At 36.9% G+C, this 23,420-nt stretch overlaps 1 protein-coding gene across 2 annotated transcripts in view; it reads right to left on the reverse strand.

Moving 5' to 3' along the window:
- Nucleotides 1-23,420, reverse strand: part of LOC131429877 (A disintegrin and metalloproteinase with thrombospondin motifs 9) — a 589,623-nt gene that overhangs the window by 382,259 nt on the left and 183,944 nt on the right. For both annotated transcript variants that reach the window (XM_058594313.1, XM_058594312.1), the window contains exon 2: nucleotides 4,945-5,464. In XM_058594313.1, the coding sequence (XP_058450296.1) occupies nucleotides 4,945-5,212 (268 nt within the window). In that variant the 5' untranslated portion in view covers nucleotides 5,213-5,464. The remainder of the gene's footprint in view (nucleotides 1-4,944; nucleotides 5,465-23,420) is intronic.

Here is a 23,420-nt window from a genome sequence, read left to right on the forward strand (position 1 = left end):
TGCAAAAATCAAGGAAAACGACCTCAACCACTGTTTCACCAAGACGATACACCGATACACAAGGTGATGGTAACGATGGTTAAATTGAACGAATTACACTTCGAACTGCTACCTCATTCACCGTATAATCCAGATCTGACCCTCAGGGATTACTGGTGATTCGCCGATCTGGAAAAATGCTCGCCGATAAGAAAGCCAACTCATATGATAAAGCAGCTGCTGAATGTGAAGCTAGTTTTGAGACAAAAGACAAATCGAGAAGTTAGAGAAACGTTGTAAGAAAAAGAAAAAGTAAGAAAAAGTGATTTTGTTTGTTAGTCACTTTGTTATTCTCAAGCGTGTACCCTGACGAAATCTGTGTCAAAATAAAATGTTGAAGTTTAATTAAAATCAAAGAAGGCGATTTCTGGTTTATGAATATATTTGAATTGCGATATAATTTGAAAGTTTTTTGATGGAGTTAGATGAGTAGGTTTCGAAAATTAATGTTTTAAATCCGACATGTGGTTGGTATCTTTGAAATACCCTTTCAAAATAATGTATACGATTATTTTAAAGCCAAAAAGAGCGACCCCTTACATATTATCTCTGCCATATGTTTCCTTGATTTGCATCAAGAATTTTTATTATCAATGTCAATTGTATCCCAGCTTTAATATTGAGATCCTTTGCTGGAAAGAATCAAAACAGATAGTCCAACTAACCGTAAAATTCTACATGATGATTTATAGTACAGCAATTCCGAAAATTATCAACAGAAAAGATGGCAACACGCGGATCGAGGTATTTGCAAAAATTTCAATTTGATCTAATTCAACCAGCATTGATTTTATTGCTCATGAGCAACAAATTTGCGTATAGTAACTAATCTTTCTCCTAGAAGCATTGGTCCCCGAGATTTTTGGATATGAAGTTCGATGAATTCAGAACTCGGGGTAATTGCGTCATTCGACTTTCTGTACTTTTCTGAGTACCCAACAAATTTTTGTACAAGTGACGATTTTTGAAATACAGAGCTTTGAAGAAAGGGCATGCATAAGTACATCTGATCTTTTTGGAAAGTCATTATTGAGTCGAATTGGTTTCTTAGATCACGTAAAACAAATTGTTTCCTTTTGCTGAACACATGTGCCAAGTTTTGTAGAATCAAAATATTTTCGTTTGATTATTTAATTGATTTTTCTTTTATTCATTCGTTTTAATCGTTTATTTGTTCATTTTCTAAATTGTTGTTTTGATTACATGTTCATTCCTTTACTTATTTCTATGTTTACTTATTAAGTTTTGGAATTATTTAATTGTTTATTTGTTCAATTGTATACATATTGTTTAATTATGTGCTTGTTAATTTGTTTACTGGTTTTATCGTTTAATTGTTTACTTTTTTCAATTTGCATCTTTTATTTTAATTTTGCTCCTTTATTGGTTATTAGCGACATTACTCGTGTATGATCAATCGTCGTAAGATTAGTCTACTTGTATTGAAATGTTAATTTGTCTACTTATCCACTTGTTTGAGTTTGTCCACCTGTATTAATTTGTCTACTTGTTTTCATTTGTATACTTTTTTGTCTTGTTTACTTTGTTTAACTATTCTTCTTGTTTTAACTTCTCTACTTGTTTTAATTTGTCTATTTGTTTTTGTTTGTCTACTTGTTTCAATTCTTTGTTTTGTTTCAATTTGTCTACTTGTTTTAATTTGTCTACATTTTTAACTGTTTTCCATTTTTTCATTTTCCTTAAAGACAAATTGAAATTTCACAAAAATTGCATCCAAGAAGCTGTAGGGAAGCGATTGGGCACTGTAAAAAAATATACACTGAAAAAAATTGAATACTGTTTCAAGAGTTAGAAAATCAATCGATTAAATGAAATGAAGTAAAAACGTCTCAACAAAAAAAATTTAAATTTCAACCTAAAGTCCACATTCGATGCACATTCTATTAGTGTGGATTCCGAAATGAAGAAGTTGCAACTAAAACAATTTACCAATATTTGTTAAATTCAAAGTTTTAGATGAAAAACTGTCATTTAGGTAAATACTAGAATATGATTCTACAGGTTCAAAAACAAATTTTTCATAACGAGCCGTTCTCAAGAAATTTAGACATGAAATTCAATTTAATTCATTATTTTATAAAAAAAAAAGTTAGCAATCTAGATTCCTCAAATATTAAAGCCAACTAGTTTAAAAGAAGGAAAAAATTGAAAAAAAATTGTGATTTTTCGGAATTTTTTTCTTCAACTCACAGTACACAGACAGAACAAATTTTGCTAGTTTTTGTAAATCTTTTAAATCACGTTTTTGAACTTTCATCTCAAGAACGTCTAATTCTCTGGAGAAAAGTCGTTATGAGCAAATTCGTTTAGTCTGTAAACTTACATTCTAGTAATAATCTAGACAACATTTCATGAAAAACTTTTGTAAAAGTAAGAAAATTGGTAAGTTGTGTTAGTTGTAACTTCTTCATTTACACTAATACAATTTGCAACAAATGGGGGCTTTGAGTTAAGATTCAAATAAAATTATTTAAAAAAAATTAAAGAGACGTTTTTCTTTTCATTTTAGTTTTTCGGTTGGTTTTCTAATTTTTATTCTAATTTTAAAAAAGATTTCAAAACTTTCTCATATTTTTTAAGAGTATCAATTTCCTACAACTTTTTCTTGAACACAAAAAATAAATAAATTAAAAAGCATTTTGTAACTGAGTTCTAGTTTCCGGAACTGAATTTTAGAACTTAATTCTGAATCAGGGAACCGAATTTGAGTTTAGGAACTGAATTCTTGAAACAAAATCCAGGTTCAGACCAATATCCTGATCCAGAATTCAGTTTCAAAACTAAATTCTATTCCCAAAATTCAGTTCTAGAATTCAGTTCCAAAATCAGGTTTCAAAATCCAGATTCAGAATTCAGTTCTAGAACACAGATTAGAGATCGAGTTCCTGGACCAGGATTCTGGAATTTAATTTTGAAGAAGGAACATTGCTTTAGAACGTTATTCTGGTAAGGATTTTGGTTTAAAAATTCAGTTCCAAAATTATGATCCAGGTTACAGGTTCAGAATTAAAAACTAGAACTCAGTTCCGTAAACCAGATTCAAAACTCGGTTAAAAAAATGCAATTCCACCATCCAAATTTAATTTAAGTTCCAAAAGCTCAAACATTCAGAATTTGAATTCTGCACAAGAGTTCCTGAACTGAATTCTAGACTGATTCGAAACTTTAGTTTCAGTGTTCAATTTTAGATTTAAGTTTCAAACTCCTCATTCAGAATTTACTTTTTAGTTTCATAGTTCTGAATCTTGCTTCCTGAACTAAATTCTGAACCAGAATTCCAGAGCTGAATTGAGGACCTTATTTTGAAACTGAATTCTGGTCTGAATCCGTAATTTAGCTCTACAATACAGTTTTAAAATCCAGCTCCAGTCCTAGAATACAGATTCAGATCGAGTTCCTGAATTCTGAACTAGGATTCTGGAGCTGGATTCTGAAAAAAGTAACATTTCTTTAGAACTTTATTTTGCACAAGATTTGGGTTCAAGAATTCAGTTTCATAATTCAGATACAGGTTACAAACTTGTCATTGCAACAACTTTAAAAGCCAGGGAACCCCATTTTCGTGGTCATCATTGCATATAGAAAGAACGATACTTTTGAATATTAATACACTCTCAGCATGAAATATATATGATGTGTTTATACAAGACATAGACATTAGGTGTTTTTTGAATAAAAAAGACGAGTTATGGCATATTGTGATTTTTCAATCATGACAACGGTAATGGATTTCTTTCCGTGTTACTTTTATGAACTGTCCAAGTCTAACACAATCGAAGCAAGCTAAAACAGTTCAAAATCTCCCAGGCATCAAGAATAGTTCGATCCAATGCATTCCAGCATTCGAACTGTCACTCTTACCCCACCGCACTCCACAAAACCTACGCGCAGCCCGCGGGGGTCCCCATGGGTGCAAGGTCGGTAGCAATCAAAGTTAGATTTTTCATCTAAATAAAACATGACCATTCGATGTGAGTTAGGCTACCGCTCGTGCACACGTACAGTCAACCTTCGGCCGGCCAGGAATGGAGAAAAGTATGCTCGTTGATCGTTCGTTTGCATGCCTATCTCCTGCCCACAACATTTCAAAGTCAATTTTCCCCACAGCCCCATTTTCTTATCAAGATCTAGTTCGATTTGTTCGGATGGAAAAGAAATGTGTCCTAGCCGGACAACCGCCTGGCGCTGCGCTGCGCTCCATATTTGGCCACATCCATTGGTCGAGGTAAGGGAAAACATGCAATTAAAGTTCTGCGAAAGCTCTCTGACACATGGATCATGTTCCGCACCGGCTACAAGATCATGGTCCAGGATAAGGTTGCGTGCATGGCTTGCCCATAAATTTTCCCCGTTTTTTTTTTGTTCAACTGGATGGTGTTTTGCGAAGAAGTATAGAGTGAAATAGTTCCTCCACACGGCAGGGACGCGGATGCGCGCCGGTTGCTACGAGAGATTTAGAGAGAATCGAACCGGGCGGGACCAGGCCAGCCAGGGACTTGCCAGATGTAGTTTGCATAAATTATTTCCCACTGACCACTGTGAATCGATAAATTTCGCATGTTTCCGAGCAGAGGATTAACCCCGAGTGTCAGATCCAAGCTGCCGATAGGCAAGATAAAGCGAGCAACTATTTGTTTGGAAATAGATCCAACGGGTCGCCTGGTGACATCTGCGTATTGGATTGGATTGGAAGCGAATTTGGCCCCGTTCGATGGTGTTGGTTGGTATTTGAATTCATAAACATACATATTTCATTCGTTTGCCGACAAATTTGCTACATTTCTTTAACACGGTTTTGGTATTTTTACCAGTGATTTATATTAGTCGCGAGGAATTTAGTTATTTGTTTCAATAAGAGGGAGAGAGCAGAAAAAAATCACTCACCTGGCGCACTACTAGTTGAACTGACCCCACCCGGGGGTGCTTCCGAAGCCGCCGCGACGGCCGCGATGATTCGATCATCGTCCTCGCCCTGTGAGGTCCTATCAACGAACTGGTTAACACTATCCCCAACTGCCCCCGGTGGCGCCGGTTTGGGCTGATTGGCACTACCGTGGTGCATGAAGCACACTATCAACGTCAAAATGATCAACACCACAACCGCGATCCCCGTGTAGATCCAGCATTTCGGTGAGGACCAGCGGGTCGTCATTATGTAGCAGGAGCAGGTGCAGCACCAATGGCGGAAGCCGCCGATCGTGCCAACAAACAGGTCGTCGTCCTGTCTACCGCCCTGGCCACGGCCACTGCCAGGGTCTTCGATCTGGAAGCTCGAACGGGGGATGATGTGGGCCCGCGCACCGGCGGATTTTCACGGCCCCTGGTTCACGTGTCAATACATGAAGCGGCTGTTGCAAACTGAACCGACCGAACCGTGGCCGCCTACGACCGTCTGCGCGTGAAACTGAAAGCAGAACAAGAAAGAAAAAAACAACGGGAAAAAATCACTAAAAGATGACATTGAAATTTTAAATTTATCAATACTCTTTCGGTTGTTAGTTTGCCGGTCAATGGGAGAAGCACCGATGGCCGCACGGCCACCGCAAGACGTCAGAACACCAGGCCCCCATGCGTCAAACGGCGGTTCAAAATCCTAAGCGGCGCTCTTCACATCAAGTGGCGCGCTGTCATGTTTTGGGGAAATCATTTCCTAAACGTGAAGTAAACACATCCGTTTTGATTGCTAGGGAATTGACGTTCGGTGAAAATTTCGGTGGTGGTGGAATATTTACGCATGAAATTGGATTCACAGTGAGATTGTCAACCCAGCCGAGAGCACAGTGTGACATGTGCGTGTGCGTTTCATCCAACAGCTGTCACTCGAGCATGTTTCGGACAACAAAGAAACATAAATATGAACAACAAACATGTGCGGAAAATCGTATATTTCCGAATGATAAATAATTTACACTGCTCTGCGGATGTTTTATTTGTTAGGACATCATTTTTCTTGTTTGTTCGATTTCTATACCAATTTGTCAATGGGTATTCAGTCAGGTTAAATTCACTTCACAAGCAAATTGGTTTTGTTGGGTATCATCATAAATCAAATAAACATAGATTTCTCACTGTACGGTGACACTAACAGCACCTCTAGTGACAAACGGGTGTACTTTTTTCCATTAGCTACTGTGGTTGTGTTAAATGCGCAGGCAACTTTTTGCATGCATTTTAGGAGTATTTACGCACCCATTCTCCACCAGACGGTGCTTTTGGTGTCACGGGTTGCTCAACTACGTTACTATTACACTGGGAAATCTATGTTTATTTGATTTATGGTATCATTCATTCTAAGATAGGAGAGACCGGGGCTAGTCCGGACACGTGGTTAAACCGGGCAACTGAAGTATATTCTAAACCAGCAATTATTTCAATCCATGGATTGACTTTGTAAACGCATTTTCATGTGACAGATAGACGTCAATTAGCTGGTCATTTCATCGCGATTTTTTACCGAAACTTATGCATTTTTGTCCAACCCACAAGGTGTGAATTGTAGCTGAAGGTTGATGCTATACAATGGTATAGATGGCTTGGGTAAAAACCTAGTTGTAAATGCCAAGTCTTGGCATTACATTCCTTTTTGTGGAATTTGGCCTCTCTGTTTCAACAGACTTCGCAACCGATTCTTAGCGTACAGAATCATTGCATGGCTGGTACACTACGATCTTACTGGCTCTATGAATTCTTCCAGGTCGGGGCTCGAACATACGGCAACTGGCTTGTAAGACCAGCGCCGTATGCATTGAACCACCAACCTAGTTATAGTGGATGCTTTTTTCACATTCCCAAAAGTGTCCGGCCTAGCCCCGGTCTCTCCCACATTCTGCAATAGAGGAATGTTTACTAGCTTGTCAATAACTGAAGGTGTCTTTGAAATTAAGATTATGTGTTATTTCCACATTTTTCCATCCTCACAAAAGTTACAATGAATTTCAAAGTATCTACTGGAGTATTTGGAAAATTGTGATGAAGATTTTTATTTATTTTTTCAAAATGGAACTTGATCTTCTGTTTCAACGATGTCTGTTGATTTTTCTTATTATTATTAATTACTTCCTATATATTACTACAAGTTTCATCAAAATACTGCAAATTAAAAAAAGTTTGGGAAAAAGTTTTGAAGATTTCTTTTGCATAATACTTCCAAATTTATATACAAGGTTTCGCAAAGAAACCGGACACATTTTGTTCTCCGGTGGAACCAAACAAGGAAGAGAGAAACCGAGCACAGCATCGAAAAGTAGACGAATAAAAATTTATTTTCGTCCAGTAGTTTTCCATTATGGAACACTGAAGTGTTGCTCACCGCGTTTTTGAAGAATCAATCGTACGTCAAGACTATTCGTAAGTTCAACTATAGAACAAAATAAGTCAGGTTCCTTTGCGCAACCCTGTATTATTTCAATATTTCTGTTGGTCTTCTGTTTCAACAGACTTCACAGCCGGTTCTTCACAAAACATGACAATTATGACAATAACTGTAAGAATCTATGCTAGTCAAATTCAAGTATGACAGCTGGCTAGCGGAATCCCAAACTCGTTTGAAAGCTTATATTATTTCATTGATCAAATTTAAAAGGCAAACTACGCAAACGCTCTAACACATTTTGGTTTCTAACACATTTTGGTTTCTAACACATTTTTTTTTTGGTTTCTAACACTAACTTGCTCAGTTTGGTCTATAATTTAATCAAGAATGGGTGTTAGAGGAAGAACCACTTTTTAATCGTTTAATTGTGTTCAGCGACGAAGCTCATTTCCGGTTGAATGGATACGTCAACAAACAAAATTGCCGCATCTGAAGTGACGAGAAACCAGAAGCATTGCAAGAGCTACCAATGCATCCCAAAAAAGTCACTGTTTGGTGCGGATTATGGACTGGTGGCATTATTAGTGCAATACCGGCTGATATGTTGCAGAAAGTGTACCAAAATTGGACCTTGCGCATGAAATCATCTTAAATCATCAAATTATATTGATATTTCTATCGATTCCAATAAAGAGTTCATCAATTTTCTCAAGTTCTTAGTGTTTTTTGTTTTTTTTTTCGAAAATTCAATCCTACACTTCCTTAAAAATCACCCTTTAGTTACGCTTATTTGAAAGTTGCTAACAGGAATTTTTCAGCTTTCCTGGAATTAAATCAAAAAACTTTGTAAACTTCTGCCATGCCCGTTTTCTTCAAACCTGCACGAACATTTTTTCTAGCACTACTCATAAGGTCTTGATTTTTTTTTGATCGAATTTTTATTTCCTTAAAATATTTTTTTTTTTGCTCATATCTTTCTATAATTTTACTTCTTTGGGATTTTTCCGAAGCGTCTGCGTCATGATGGCCCAGTATGTTTCAAATTGCGGTAGTTTTGGTGCGTTCGAGAGATTGAAATTCTCCGGCACGGAGTTGACCTCACTAGCCTTGTATAACTCCAACACAGAGATGTCAGATCTGCAGATTCGTATGTAAATCGTGCAGATTTCGTACATAGTGCTGCAGACATTTTTTTTTGTGCAGACTTTTGCTGACTTATGAAAATCGAGGTTTTCGCAGACTTTCGTCAAAATTTTCTAGACTTTTGAAATTTTGAAAATCAGTATATCATACTTTAGAGAGAAATTGCTGCCAGCAAGACATATTTGCTGACTGCAGATTTTTTCTTTCGGAAATACAGACTTTTGCAACCCTGGCTGAAGATATTTGAAATTTTTACCTGGCATCCCTGCTCCAACACGTCTTTCGAGTGAAATTTCGGAGCCAAAACCGGCCTGAAAAGCGTAGGGCCATTGCGCGACCTTAGGAGTGGATGTAAAGGCTCTTGGAGGGTCTCCTCTATGTATGTATACCTGCCCGTTGATCGTTTCGGTCACAAACAAAGTGCTTGCGCTTCCAACATTAGCAAATTGCTTGCCAAAACATGAATTTTTTTGGTACACTTTGACATCTTATGCATTTTAACATTTTCTGTAACATCAAAATTATGATTAGCAGCTGCCGAAAGTCTGATTTCACATCGCCCACGACAATGGGGCTTTGTCGAAATCCGGGTGTAGAACTTATGTACACGAGATTTTCGCACCGTATTCTACCGTTCACTGCAATTCGGTAATTTTTGAACTTCATACATGTGTAGTACTGTGACTGTTTTGCCACATCTCTTACAAAACTGTTTCAATTGCTTCAGAATTGTCATATTTTTAACTATACGGAGATCCATTTTGGTCACCTTTTCTTTCCAATCTACAGTTAGGTATTTGTTGTACCGGTTTAAATCACGGCATGATGAGAGAAATTCAGAATTTTAAGGTACGCACGCAAAATCATATTACGCCGCTGCAGTTCTTCTGACTCTATTTTTGCAACGGTTGCAAAAATACTACTGTCACTGACAAAATGTATGAAAAGTTATAGCTTTTTGAAAGTGATACATACATTGATTCGGTGCACTCTATATGAGGACAACAATAAAGTTCGGAAGGCTCAAGGCAAACTCTTCCGGTTTCAGAGATATAATGTTATAAGAGTCGTAACCGACAAATCGCAGTTTCTTATATCCGCTTAATTTACTCATAGTCTTAGATTCGTTTGAAAGCTACCAATGAGTCATTTAATGAAATGATTTTTTTAGATGACTCTAAATCTCGACGTTTCATGCAATTTTAAGACTTTTGGCCTTAAAAAAAATCGATTTCGCAAATTTCATGGTGCTTTTTCAAGATCAAAAATTTTCAAACCTTAACCGCCGGGCAGCGCCCCTTACCCATGTCCGATTTAGCTCAAATTTTTCCTGAGGACTTTTTCGAGGATCTTAAACTTTTGAACACTAGGGCTTTACGAAATTAGGGATGATCCCAAAATATTGGCACCCTTGTATACGATTTATTAATTTTTAATTGGTTTGACGTAAAGCCGCCATAACTAAGTTCAGTTTTGCAATGACTGAGCGGAAACATATATTGGAGAAGCCAAATGAATGAAAAACTTACAGAAAAGATGATTTTTTGGAAAAAGATACGACAGGACTCGAGCCTGCGTTCTTATGCATTCCGTGCATACGCGCTACCATTTCGCCACTCTGAATTTTGTTTTAGTCGCTCTAAAACGCCAGTCAGACACAGTAGCACTGAATGCATAAGAACGCAGGTTCGAGTCCTGTCTCTGATCGTATCTTTTCCCAAAAAATCATCTTTTCTGTTAGTTTTTCATTCATTTGGCTTCTCCAATATATGTTTCCGCTCAGTCATTGCAAAAGTGACCCTTATATACATTAGAGCGGAAAAAACAACGTGTTTTGTCGGTTAGGTCACTTATACCAGTATATCTCTGGAACCAAAAGTCACAGTCATTTGATCTTTGAACCTAATCAATGGCCTAACAAAAACTTTCAAACGGGCCTAGACTTGTTAAAATCGGTTTGGCCATCTCCGAGAAAATTGAGGGGTAAAAATACAACGCGTTTTGTCGGTTACGTCACTTATGCAATCATATCTCCGGAACCAAAAGTTACAGCCATTTGATCTTTGAACTTGATCAATGGCCCGACAGTAGCTTTTAAACGAGCATAAGTTTATTTAAATCGGTTTAGCCATCTCCGAGAAAATTGAGCGCGTATAAATATCTTCGAAACGAACACACACACAGACATTTTCCGATCTCGTCCGATCGATCCGATCTGAGTCGAATGGTGTATAACACTATGGGTCTCCGAAGCTCCGTTCGAATTCGGGTTTTCCAGCAATTCTAATACCCTTCTATAGAGAAAGGCAAAAATCTAGCTACTTGCATACCGTTTTTTCTGTAAAATGTACTGTATTTCGAGATAAAAAATCCGAGCGTTATACATACGCAAAACCATCTAGGACCATCTGAGTATATTTTGAGACTCTGCAAATTCATTAAAGATATACCATGATCCACGAACTACTGGGAATATTGTCCTTAGAGACTACACTGGGCTACAACGGCTAATGTCTATTTTTTGTTTTCTGTTCATATTTTCAAAGCTTCACATTGCTTACTTGTCTATTTATAGCTGTTTCAAGTGTATTCGCAGTAGTTCACTAATTTCAGTGAAAACAAATCTTAAGATCTGCATGAGCAATCCGCAGCTTATGTATAATCTTTCAATGCTGCCCATAGTCATGGAGCTCCAGATTGCTTACTTGTCTATTTCATGAATATTTTCAGTTATCCAAAAATATCAGTGAATCACGAGTTACTGTTATTCTGGTAGATCTTAAGGTCTGAACTCCAGGTAGTTTTTTTAAGGCGTAGATCATCATTTTATCATCGACTTCATTTAAAGAAGCGAATGGCATTGAAGGAATATTGGTAGGTAGACTGCCATTAGAACTGCCATTAGAAGAAGATGAGTTGGCCGATCTATCTATTGGTTTCGTTAAAAGATGAACTAGAAGGTGTTTCGATTATTTACATTAGAAGAATCAAGAGGTATTTGTCTACCTGTTACCAAAGCATAACTGTCATTAGAAGAAGATAATGACGAGGTCAATCTACCTGTCAATAAATTGTTTTCGTTAGAAGACGCATTGAAAGGCGTACCTGTTTTTTGTTTTAAATTCGAAGAAATAAGTGTCTTAGAAGAATTAGGCGTGGCATTTGTAACGGTTTTTGTTTTTCAGGTATGTTCTGTAAATTTTACGGTCGTTGATTTGACTTGATGTCTAAGCGAACAAGCGTTTAAAAATTTTTCCCTGACAGGACATTTCAAATAATTGGATTTATGATTTCCATCACAATTTGAACATGAAAATTCATCAGTGGTTTCATTCATTGGACAAACGCCTTTCGAATGCGATTTACCACAATTCAAACACCATATATATCCATATGACAATTTTTCCATGGCCGAAGCCTTGGCAACGACGACATTGCGTGAAGTTTGCAATACCATTATGCCGTTTATAATGTTCCCAATGAATTTTAATGTGGGAAATGAAACGTACTTTTTCTAAAGTTTTCAAATTGTTTACATCACTTCGATTGAAGTGTATTAGGTAAAGTTCATGGGAAATTACAGAGCGTGGTTTAGAAGTACCATTCGCTCTTTTTTCATAAGTATTACTTGGGAAGGGGCAAAACCAAGCAATTCTTTTAGTTCATTTTTAATTTCATCAGTACTTTGATCATTTGATAAGCCTTTCAAGACAGCCTTGAAGGGTCTGCCTGATTTTATATCATATGAATAAAATTCATGAAGTTTCTTGAACGAATATCGGATACGACGTTCATAATCTTCTAATCCATCAACCAAGACTCGACATTCTTCTCTTCGTCCCATTTGAAATGAGACTTTTACTTCCGGGAGAAAAGTAGAAAGTCGGAAGTCAACACCGTCACTGGTGGCATAGATTGATGTTTCTTCCCAGAACGACAAGCGTCCATTTAGGGAAATTTGGAAGAATTTTCTTCTATGTCGCCACAATCGGATTCAGGAAGGATCTCATAAATATTGTTGGACGGCATAGAATCAACTGAAGGGTACTCCATCCGTTGTCTTTTATTTTTACATTCAGATTCTATAAGATCGTGAATGTTATTAGAAAAATGGTGAATAACGGATTGTGATTTATTCCGCATTGAATTATTTTTAGCCTTAGGCTAGTTGCCTTTCCGGTTGGACGCAGGCATTTTTGAAATGAATGAAATTAGAAATTAAATTAACTAGGCTAAATTAGTCCTCGATTAGACTCCTAGCTTGGAAAAGTCTTGATAAAGACTGATTTTGTGGTGGTCTTAATAAAGACTGATTAGTTCGAAGAATAGTTCTTTGAATAGCTAGCCTTAAAGAAGGCTGATTTTTTCTTAGCCTTGAAAAAGATCGATTATATTAGAATATCACTCTTTGTATAGCCTTGAGAAAGACTGACTAATTGTTAGTCTTTAAAAAGACTGTTAGTGATTCAGGTAGCCTTGAAAAAGACTGAAGCCTTGAATCAATGAAACTCTAGGTAGAACGACTGTTCAACACCGACTGATAGATGATTTCTTGATTTCTCGAAACGCTCACTGTAGTGAACAAATTTCTGACTAGTGGGCAGTTGATGGTCGTAGGTGATCTGCGATTTTCGTGGAATTCTTGAGTCGTAACTGAAAATTAAATAAGAAGATAAATTATTCTTTAAACGTATGCCTAATTCTTCTTTACATCCGTTTCGTGTAAAAAATCTCTCCATACTGCATAATGATTTTTCGAATAAATTCATCGTAAACGTTTAAACGAAGATCACGCACTCGTACTGCTATAGCACTATCTTCCATATAAACTTTTTTTATTAGCTTGGGTGATTTCGATATCGTCTTATTGTTCATTTAGTTTAGGTTAATCAATTTTTGAGAATAGGACACATAACGATTTTCGTATACCTTATGTCCTATCTTCGAACCGTCAGTACATAACAGCTTATGTTTAGTTGCAATGCCACTGAGCAGTTCAACATAAACCGCTAGACAAACTAATAAAGTGTTTCACGAGAAAACCCACGTGTCAATTTGGTGCCAACATATTTGAACCCACAAAACAGAACCCTGGAACTGAAACGTAATTCTAGATTTGGAAACTAGAATTTTGGGACTGGCTCTTGACTAGATTTAGATTTAAGTTTAGCACCACAATTTAAGTTCGGAATTCGTATTCAAAATTTTGTTTCAGGAACTCTACTTCAAAATTCTGGAACAAAATTAGAGATATGAATTTTAGGTCTGAATTCTGGAACAAAATATCAAATCTAAACTCCGAACCAGAATTTAATTCCTAAATTTAGTCTCAGAATTCAATTCCTAAATTCAGTTTCAGAATTAATTTCCAGAATTCAGAACCTGCATACTGGAATTGATTTCGAATCTTGGGTTCTGGTACAAGATTTGGTTCGCAATTCAAGTTCAAAATTAAAATCTAAAAATGAGTTTAGTTCCAGGATTTTAGAGCTAAATACATAAACTGAATTCTGGATCTGTATTCCGAACCTGAATTTTGCAAATGAATTCGGATCCTGTCTCAAGTTCCGAAATTAGTTCTTTAATTAAGATCCAGTTCCTGAACGTCCAGAATTCAGGTTCTGGTGTAGATACTACTCAACAGTAGTTAACTATAACATTGTTTGTTGTATTATTTTACTCTCATTTGCGCAGCATGTTTGTCATCAATAAGTCATACTTCAGTATAAATGGACCGTTAAAATTCTTGCAGTAAAAGTTTCTATTCACACGATCAATGAACTAATACGAACGATTTTTGATATTTGAAAGTGTGAAGGAATCAGTTTTATTTGTATTCACGTCCTCCAGTTATGTCTCTGGTACTACCCACCCACTTTTTCTTGGAAAGCTACAGAACAAAACTATTCAAAAACGCTGGAAATTGAATTTTGAAGTCGAATTGGAAAAATCTCGAGTAGGAATTTTAAATTTCAAAAAATATACCGAGAAACGGTTTTTCTAATTTGTAACACAGTGTTTTTATAAACCGGGCAAAATTATAGAGTTCATCTCTGACAAAATCTGGTTTCAAGATTCTCACTTGTTTTTCCATCCGATCAATTTGTTATCTGTAATTAGCCATTCCCGATCTCAACAACAACAACAACACAAATTCACGACTACACCACAATAGTCCAACGATCGTGGAATCCATGATAGTAAATTTTGATCCCGTAGCTCTTAGCCGATTCGAAAGAGCACATATGTTTGCAATGATACTGCTTCCGCTGAAGATTCGATGTAAACTCCCTGCCAAAGTGCCGGATCGAATGGCAATTTGTAGGTCCAGAACTACAAAGTAAAGGCAGATGAGAAAAGCAAAAAAAACAAAAAGCTAACCGTTACTAGAGCGTAAAGTGGTTCAAGATGCTAATCCCCAGGCAACTGCGTGCGCGCGGTAGTTGTTCAAGGTTCCCATAAATCACTTTCGATTACTCCCCGAGCGGCTCAAAACACACGCGCAAAAATCAAATAAATTCATCTTCAGTCCCATCAAAACCTTCCATCAGCTCCATTACCAGTACTCACCAATTTTGTTTGGCCTTGCCAGTCGACGATTTTTGCAAGATTGAAACAAGTCTAGCAAAAAAAAGCCGCTGCCGTCTGGCGAAATTGATAGTGTATACAGAATAGAGTGTGTGTGTGTACGCGCCGTTTGGCGAGTAGATATAGTATATTTAGATTACGCACGCATTACTAGGAAAGACACCGGAGCAAAGAAAAAAATTCTCCTGGCAGAACCCCGTCCAAATTAGCCACAACACCAGATACACACTTTCTAAACCATCCCAGCGAAGAGACTAAACAAGTTCTTAATTTCCTCCCGACCCGTAGTTGGTATGCCCAGCAGATCTGGCCTGGCCGATTCTCCGAGTTCAAACTAAATAAATGCGCCAGAATGTGCAGCAATAAAAATGATTCGGATTTTTTCGCGCCATCCAAACTAATCCAAATGCCACGGTATTTAGAGGGGAGGAGGGGCGGTTACATGATTTTCTCGGATTCCAATCGGTACAAAAAAATGTGGCAAGTTCGGTAACTTTGTGGGAGTTTAATTGTTATTGGGTATTTATGTTTCGGCATCACATGGGAAGAAGTCCGGTACTCCGGTGTTCGACCACCGGCAGCCAGTTCATCGCATCGGGTTACGTCACGAAGAGTACCGAGCCAGGTGTACTCACCGTCCGTAGAATTATTTGCGTAATGTTTACACATGCCGCCAAAAATAAATACTCATTTCGGAAGAAAAAAAAAGCATTACCGTTTGCGTAAACTGGGAGGATTTTTGTTTTACGCTAAAGCTACGCCTCGTAGTTCACGGGTACAGTACTGAAGTGTGCTTTCGCTTAGATCAGCGCTAAATAGATGTGTCCTAAGCCGGTAGTGACGATTGTCTGGCGCCACAAGACTCGATTCGATTCCAGTATGCTAGTAGCAAGTAGCTCGGCGAATTGTCACTCGATAGACACGTAAAATTTAAAAAAAAAACTCGTTTTTACCTTTCTCTATAGAAAGGCAATAAAAATACTAAGTTTCATAATATGAGTTGTTGTGGTTCAATGGATACACAAACGCTCTTTGTGATCTAATGATCTTTGGTTCAAATCCCAGTCGTTTTCGATCATTTTTTGTATCTAATTTCATTGATTTTCTAGCCAAGTAATTTACAAATCGCTAGAAAAATTCTGTTATTTCTGTTGGATGCCTTTTGGTACATCTGACCCAGCGGAATTTTACAAGTTTCTTTCTAACTATGTATAATAAAAAGCATAAATCAGCCTTCTTAAACAATGAATATTGACCCTTCTGAGAAAGTGATATTTTTTTTATCATTAATATTTCTTGTTGAATACAACGTATCAACATAATTTTTGCTACAAGGCATAGGAAATATGAAATATCAATTTATTGAATAACATTTTCGGTTTCAAATAATTAAAAATTACAGTTTGATAGCAAGGTCCACAGCCCAGTTCCAATCTCAAGAATTCAGTTCAGTATTGAATCAATTGCGAGACGTTCGCAGAGCCAGTTTCTCTTCAAAGAAGATCGATTGCGTCATTCTGCTGCTGGTCGCTTGCATTGGGGCAAAACATATCGAAAAGTGGACAACGATGGGGAACATTATGCAAAACCAACCCTTCTAATGGTTCCAAATGTTATCTAAAGAACTATAAAGAGTGCTTCTTTGCAAATCGTAGATAAAAATCATCAATTTAGTGCAAATCTACTATTATTTGATAGGCTTTGTGCACTTTTCGCAGTGCAAAATTTGCACCAAACGAGGAAATGAGGAAATGCTCCGAACAGTGTTTGATATTGTAGAGAATTCCACAATTTGACCCTTTCGAATTCCATAAATGGATCTCGTACAGCATGTTGATACTTTCTTTCACTGAAATATGCAAATCCGGAATGAAATAATGAACATCAGAACTCTGTATGTTACTATTTTCTACTCTCATTTGGTCCGCGTTATTTAATTGCGTGGTACAAAATATTTGTCGCCAATAAGACAATTTTTAGTATAAATTTACCGTTGCAATTATGGAAGCGAAGCAGTAAAAGTTGCGAAAATTGCGCTTTCTGGAGGCTAAACATGCGCAGTCAATTCAACTGTTTATATTTCAAATTTAGAAAAATTCGTGCAAGTCTGCACTAAATCAACCCATACTCATTCGAAGGCATATACTCTAACCTAACTTTTTCACCTATACCCAAACCGTGGCGTATCCTGGTTTCATAGTTTTAAAGCTTTATTTTTATGGGAAAATCACATTTTGATGTGGAACACATCTTTATTTTCTATATAGGGGTGCAAATCAGAAACTCAAGGTAAAATAGGTACACGTAGAAATGTGGTCAGGTTTTAAACACTCACAGCTCAGTATATTTTGTATCAATTATTAATACACGGAAAGATCGATATCAGCATTTTGGCGAAAAAATTAGTTGATTTTCTGATTTTAGTTAGTTATTTTTTGAGACAACTAAAAAAATCTTACTTTTGCTAATTTAGATTTTTTAATTCTAATTTCCTTGATAATAATAAAATATTTATTGAAATGGCTATTTTTTTAGTTGAATTCACCAATTGTCATTTCTTAGCTAAGGCACACTTCATATCCATTCAACTAATTTTTTAGTTGAATTAGAGAGATTAAACGTTATTTTCAAATAACATAAATGGTTGAATTGGTTTCTGCAATTTGCAGCTATATGGCGCTCTGTCGCCGAAATAACGCACCGTAATGACTACTAGCCACTAGATGGCACACTACTACCGAAAAAAATTTCAGTCGCGGTTGTCTTTTCTATATTGGCAGGTATAAATACGATGTTGTATTGGAGAAAAAGACATAAGCGAAACATAAACTTCTTTTTGAACCTTTTTTTTCTAAATCGCTGTTTTCTTCATTCAACTTCGCGAAATCGACTCTCTCACTGAAAACTTTGAGCACTCGGAAAATAAAAACCGAATACAAGTAGTACATCGAACGGCGTGTCCCGGAAGGTTGGAAGATACAAAAAACATCATTTGACATGTACAATTAGAGTGCAACATTCGAAACTCAATTCACTGTTCCGCGTAAAAACATTATTACGCACAATCGCTTTAAATGCGCACAAATTCTGAATAAGTACACTTTCCACTAACAGTTTACGTCATTTTTACATACCGGTTTAGAAATTTATATATGGATATATCGTAACACATGCGTAAAACATCTAAACAATTTGCAAGCAGTTTCAACAAGACTGTCCCTTTTAGCTTTTTATTGGATTGTTTTGTTTTGACACTTCTCATGAATTTTGTGGCTAATAAACTGGTGATAGATAAATAGAAACAAATTTTCTGATTTTAAAAACAAAATTAGTTGTCAATGAGAATTTCGTGTTGGATTGAGATATTGCTGGTTTGTGTCCAGAATATTCGCCAACTAAACACATTCTCTAAAAATAAGAGTTTTTTTCAGCAAATAAATTCTCAATTTTAACTAATTTTATAGTTATTTTGGAAATTTTGTTGTTAAAATCAACTAATTCAAAAACAGTAATACGAATTAGGCGCAGAGCTAATTTCGGTCGTTCCGTGTATTATTTCATTATTTGATTGGAAATATTTTTACGATTCGATTTGAATGTATCAATCCACGTATTTTCAATTATAAATGTTTGAAAATTTGTCCTATTTTGTCTGCTAAAAATCTCTGGCATATCAGATTTCCCTGCCATAGACGAAGGTTTTGAAGAAGTAAGATATATATCAGTGGGAAAGCATCGCTCTGATTGGGCAATCGATGCAAAAGCGAAGCTATTGGAAGCACACGAACCTATAAATAGAAGCAAAATTATAGCTAACGTTTCAGTCCCACGCGTAGCATGCTAGAGGTAGGTTTTTGCTAGACAGCAAGACAAAAAGTGCCATAAAACGATTTGAAGTTTTAATTGGTATGGTCTGATCTTATGTCATGCAAGCTCGGATGAAATTCCCTGTTATGTCGTTTCGCCTGAGAAATTGACAACTACCCCAGGGTAAATTTTGAATGCGTAAGATCAATTTCTAATTTATATAAGATGAACTCGATTGATAATGAGAAAAAGTTTATCGCAGAATGGTAGAGAAACTTATGAAAACTTATACGCTATAAAAATAACTGCTTGCATACAACACTTGAACATTAGCTTGGTGAAGAAAAGCTCAAATATAAAAATCGTATCGCAAGTATGGTCAAAGATATAATTGCATACATTTGGGATATTGGTGTGATTTCGTCGGCTATAAAACAAACAATGTTCGGTGTTGGTTCCTAATCAAGATCAATCTAATCAGGCTCTCGTGCAATTGCGGATTCAAAAGTGTGACGATTGATTGAACTGTTTGATTGTAGATCATTAGAAATTTTGGTTACCTTGTTCCACATCAATGGCTCGAACAACCCCATGGGGCTTATCCTTGTAGTTTTATTAAATCAAACTCAACTCTAAGCCTAATACGAAAATGTTTTATCCTTTTCAATTGAACAGATTTGATTAGTCGAATTGAGTTCAAATTTCAGAATTGAACCCGTGAATAGTGTGGAATAATATTGAGAATAAACAAAATTCCAATTTTGCCATCTGGCCAACGATTGGCCACTGTGAAATGGTTGCCACTTCCGGTTCCAAAGATATAATGGTATAAGTGACGTAACCGACAAAACGCATTGCTTTTCTCCGTTAATTTTTCTCAGAGATGTGGTTTAACCGATTTCTAAAAGTCTGGGCTCGTTGAAAAGCTACTATTGAATTTTGGGGGAAGCTCGAAAATCAAATGATTGTCATTTCTGGTTCTGAAGATATAATAGTATAAGTGACGTAACCGAATAACCGCACATTTTTCATCGGATGAATCTCTTCGCAAATAACTCAATGAATTTCGTTAGACTTGGGCATATTTGAAAGCTAACAATGTCAATCAAATTTGGAAGGGTTATGGCCAGTCACGTACCCAGAGGGGGGGCCTGAGGGGCCCTGGCCCCTCCCGAAATCAAAAACATATAATTATTTAGAATGTCTCAGACATGTAACAAGACAGTAAACGTAATACAAAATCAGTTCCAGTGGAAAAGTTTTAAGTGTCTGTTAAAAACAGCCGTAAAAGGCACACTGAGAATTAGGTACATAAACAATCTTCAGTAACATTATTTTTTAATCTTTGGGCCCCTCCCGAAATGAAATCCTGGGTACGGGCCTGGTTATGGCAAACAATTCCGGTTTGAGTGATGTAATGTTAGATGTCACCTAATCGATAATCCCATTGGTTATTCAATGCAACAAAAATTCTCGGCGATGAAAGAATCGATCACGGAAGACTTCAACTCGTTTGAAAGTTACTATTGGGCTGTTTCATAATCTCACAATACTAATGGCCGAGGATAGAATCATATAAATGTTGTAATGATACTATTTTAATGGGTAGAATAAAGGATTTTCACACACACTCGGTGTATTAAGAAAGGTGTTTCAATTATTATGTTTGTAATATTGTAATCGCCTTTCGGATGGTAACATTTTCTGACTTTAGGTGCAGAATTGGCAACCGAACCCAGTCAAGAAGTAATCTACTAACTCATTTCGTTATACCCGTCCTTGTAACTGGCGAGGAAAAAGATGGATGGGTAATATCAGCGGCATAACTGGATGACATGAATGCAAATAAAACTGGTACGCTTTCTTCGCTTCCTACCATTGTAGAAACAGAAGAGAAAAGAAAAATTAACAAAAGTGAAGAAAATGAGAAAAATGCAGCGGAAGAAAAAAGAAAAGCCTCTACCTGGTAAGAAGACACAAGGACGCTGTATTGTTGTTGTCAAGGCTAACGACGCTATGACGAACGCGGCGCTTCTAAAAAAGATCAGAGAGGATCCAGAGCTAAAAGTCTTGGGTGAGAGCGTTGTGAAAGCGAGACGTATTAAAGGAGGACCCTACGGACAAAAGCTCGTCTATGCAGGAGCTTATGGGTAAATCATTGGGTGAGGAGGCTGAAGTAAAAGCCTTATAGACAGGAAGCGGTTTCAGAGAGTAAGGACGAAGCCGGACTGAGAGGAGCGCTTGGCAGTATTTCGGGAAGCTAGGGCCGCTTTCAAACGTGATATCAAACGTAACAAGTCAAGTTGCCACAAGGAGCTGTATCGAGAAGCAGATGCCAACCTTTGCAAAGACGCGAACCGAGTCGTAATGGCGAAGATCAAGGATTAGTCGATACCAGCTGAAATGTGTCCGGACAAGCTGAAAGTAATCTTGGAAAGTCTCTGTCCCATGCACGATGCAACTACATGGCCGCCAACACCGTATGACGAAGAAGAAGATCGACCAAACGCTGGGGATCAGCAAGTATTCAACGACGAGCTTGCGGACGCGGTAAAGCGAAATCGAAGAATACCTCCAGCCCAAGTGGAATTGGTGGATGAAAGAAATTTTCCTGAAATGTGTAAGATTCTGAAGTTGGTATTGCTGCCAAATCCAGGTATGCTGGATATACTCAGCAGGTTGATGAAGCGTACGGAGGGCGAGCCGCAGACTGTCAGGGATGCAGTTCGGATTCCGCAAAGAAGTATCGGCAACCGATCTAGTTCAGACTGTGTACGAGAGTGCTGAGAAGGAGTCCAAACAAACCTATCGACGTGGATAAACAGAATGCATGGAGAAAAATGAACGTCGAGGAGACACTGGAACACGTGGTGTTCGAATGCCCTAGGTTTGAGATAGTACGTAGGTAAATGCCCAACGCGCGAGTGGATAACGTCGTTGAAGAGATTTGTACCGAGGAAAGCACATTAAACGAGATCGCGAGGGTAGTCACGCACACGGAAAAGCCAACGATCGCAAAACAACTAAAATATTAGTTGTTTTTCTTATTTTGATTGGTTAAAATTTGGTACAACTAATCGACTGTTGTTTTAACTAATCTGTCATTTTTTATTTATCGTGCTGGCAGCTTAGCAACAAAGACACGCACCTCAAACAAGTAATGAAACGTTTCAGTTGAGCAATGCCAAACACCCTGGGCGAACAATGAAACGTTTCAATGAGGTGTCACTCGTGCAATTGAGCAAAGACATAATCCCAGCAAAGTTACTTGTATGCATGAAACCAAAAAAATGTCTCAGTTGTTTCAATCAATTATTCAGTTATTTGAACTTAAGACGCCAATTGCAATAAATATTTTTTACTGTTAGCCTCTTCGGGGGGCAGCTAATCGTTCACTGCTTGAACAACGAAATTTTACCTAATTAACTGCTTATATCTTTATCACTAAACTCACAGAGGATATGGAAATGAACCAAAAGATTACAATTCTCACAAGAGAACTCACCAGAAAAATGGTCACAGGGAATTAGGAAATTTTTCCTTCACTTGCAGAATGGCTCGCTGGTAAACCTAATGCTAGAGATACACTTTCAAGAAAATACAAATAGTACCACTTCACTTTAGCAGCAATTTTTTAAGCATTAAGTAGTTTTAATAACCTTAACATGAACTGTCCTAGAATATATTACTCTCAGATGAAATTAAAACATTTATACTGTAAGAATATCTATTTAACACATGGAAAACTTGTTTTACAATTAACTGTTATATTCTTCTGCATTTTTCACTTACATAAAACGACCACTATGTAACTAACATAAATCACGTTCATTTACCATTGAAAATTTTCAATATGAAACGCTTCTGGTGAAATGAAGAGGTTTTTGTTCTGCGTTTTGCTATCTTCATTCTCCGCCAAGTGACAGCATTTGAATACAACAATTTCGGTTACCTGAATGGTTATGACAAAATCAACAGATATGTTAGTTAAATCAACAACATTTTAGTTGAAAATTTTTAAATTTTGTGATCTGCGGGTTCTCCGTGCGGATACTCTCCGAGCTGCAGAACTGAACGGAGATAGAAAAAGAAGAAGAAGTGCTTGAGTGAAGTGTGCTCAAAATGTATACCCTTTATGTTATTATTCAAAATTTATATAAATGTTTTTTTTTAGAATCCCTTGGTAATATTTATAAAAACAGGATTTATATGAGAAAGACATCATTACTCTACTAGTTGGATTAAAATAGTTCTGTTTCGTTTTTTCATTCTTCTCGCCTGTCTGGGTAAAGAGTGTTTTCGATAAAAAGGCATAACGAAAATCTTTTGCAACTTTTAAATCGTATGAGTAAAAACTTGAAAAATTTGATTAAATCTTATTTACAGTGTAGTATCGCTTGATGCCAAACCTAACCCAGTTTCCACCCTAACTGCTGTCAAACCGTTTATTTGAAGCTAGTTTCGAACCTAGTTTTAGCGTTGTTGAACTGAAAATCGAGTCAGTTTCGAA

This window comes from Malaya genurostris, chromosome 2 (genome assembly GCF_030247185.1).
Source record: "Malaya genurostris strain Urasoe2022 chromosome 2, Malgen_1.1, whole genome shotgun sequence".
Lineage (NCBI taxonomy): Eukaryota > Metazoa > Arthropoda > Insecta > Diptera > Culicidae > Malaya > Malaya genurostris.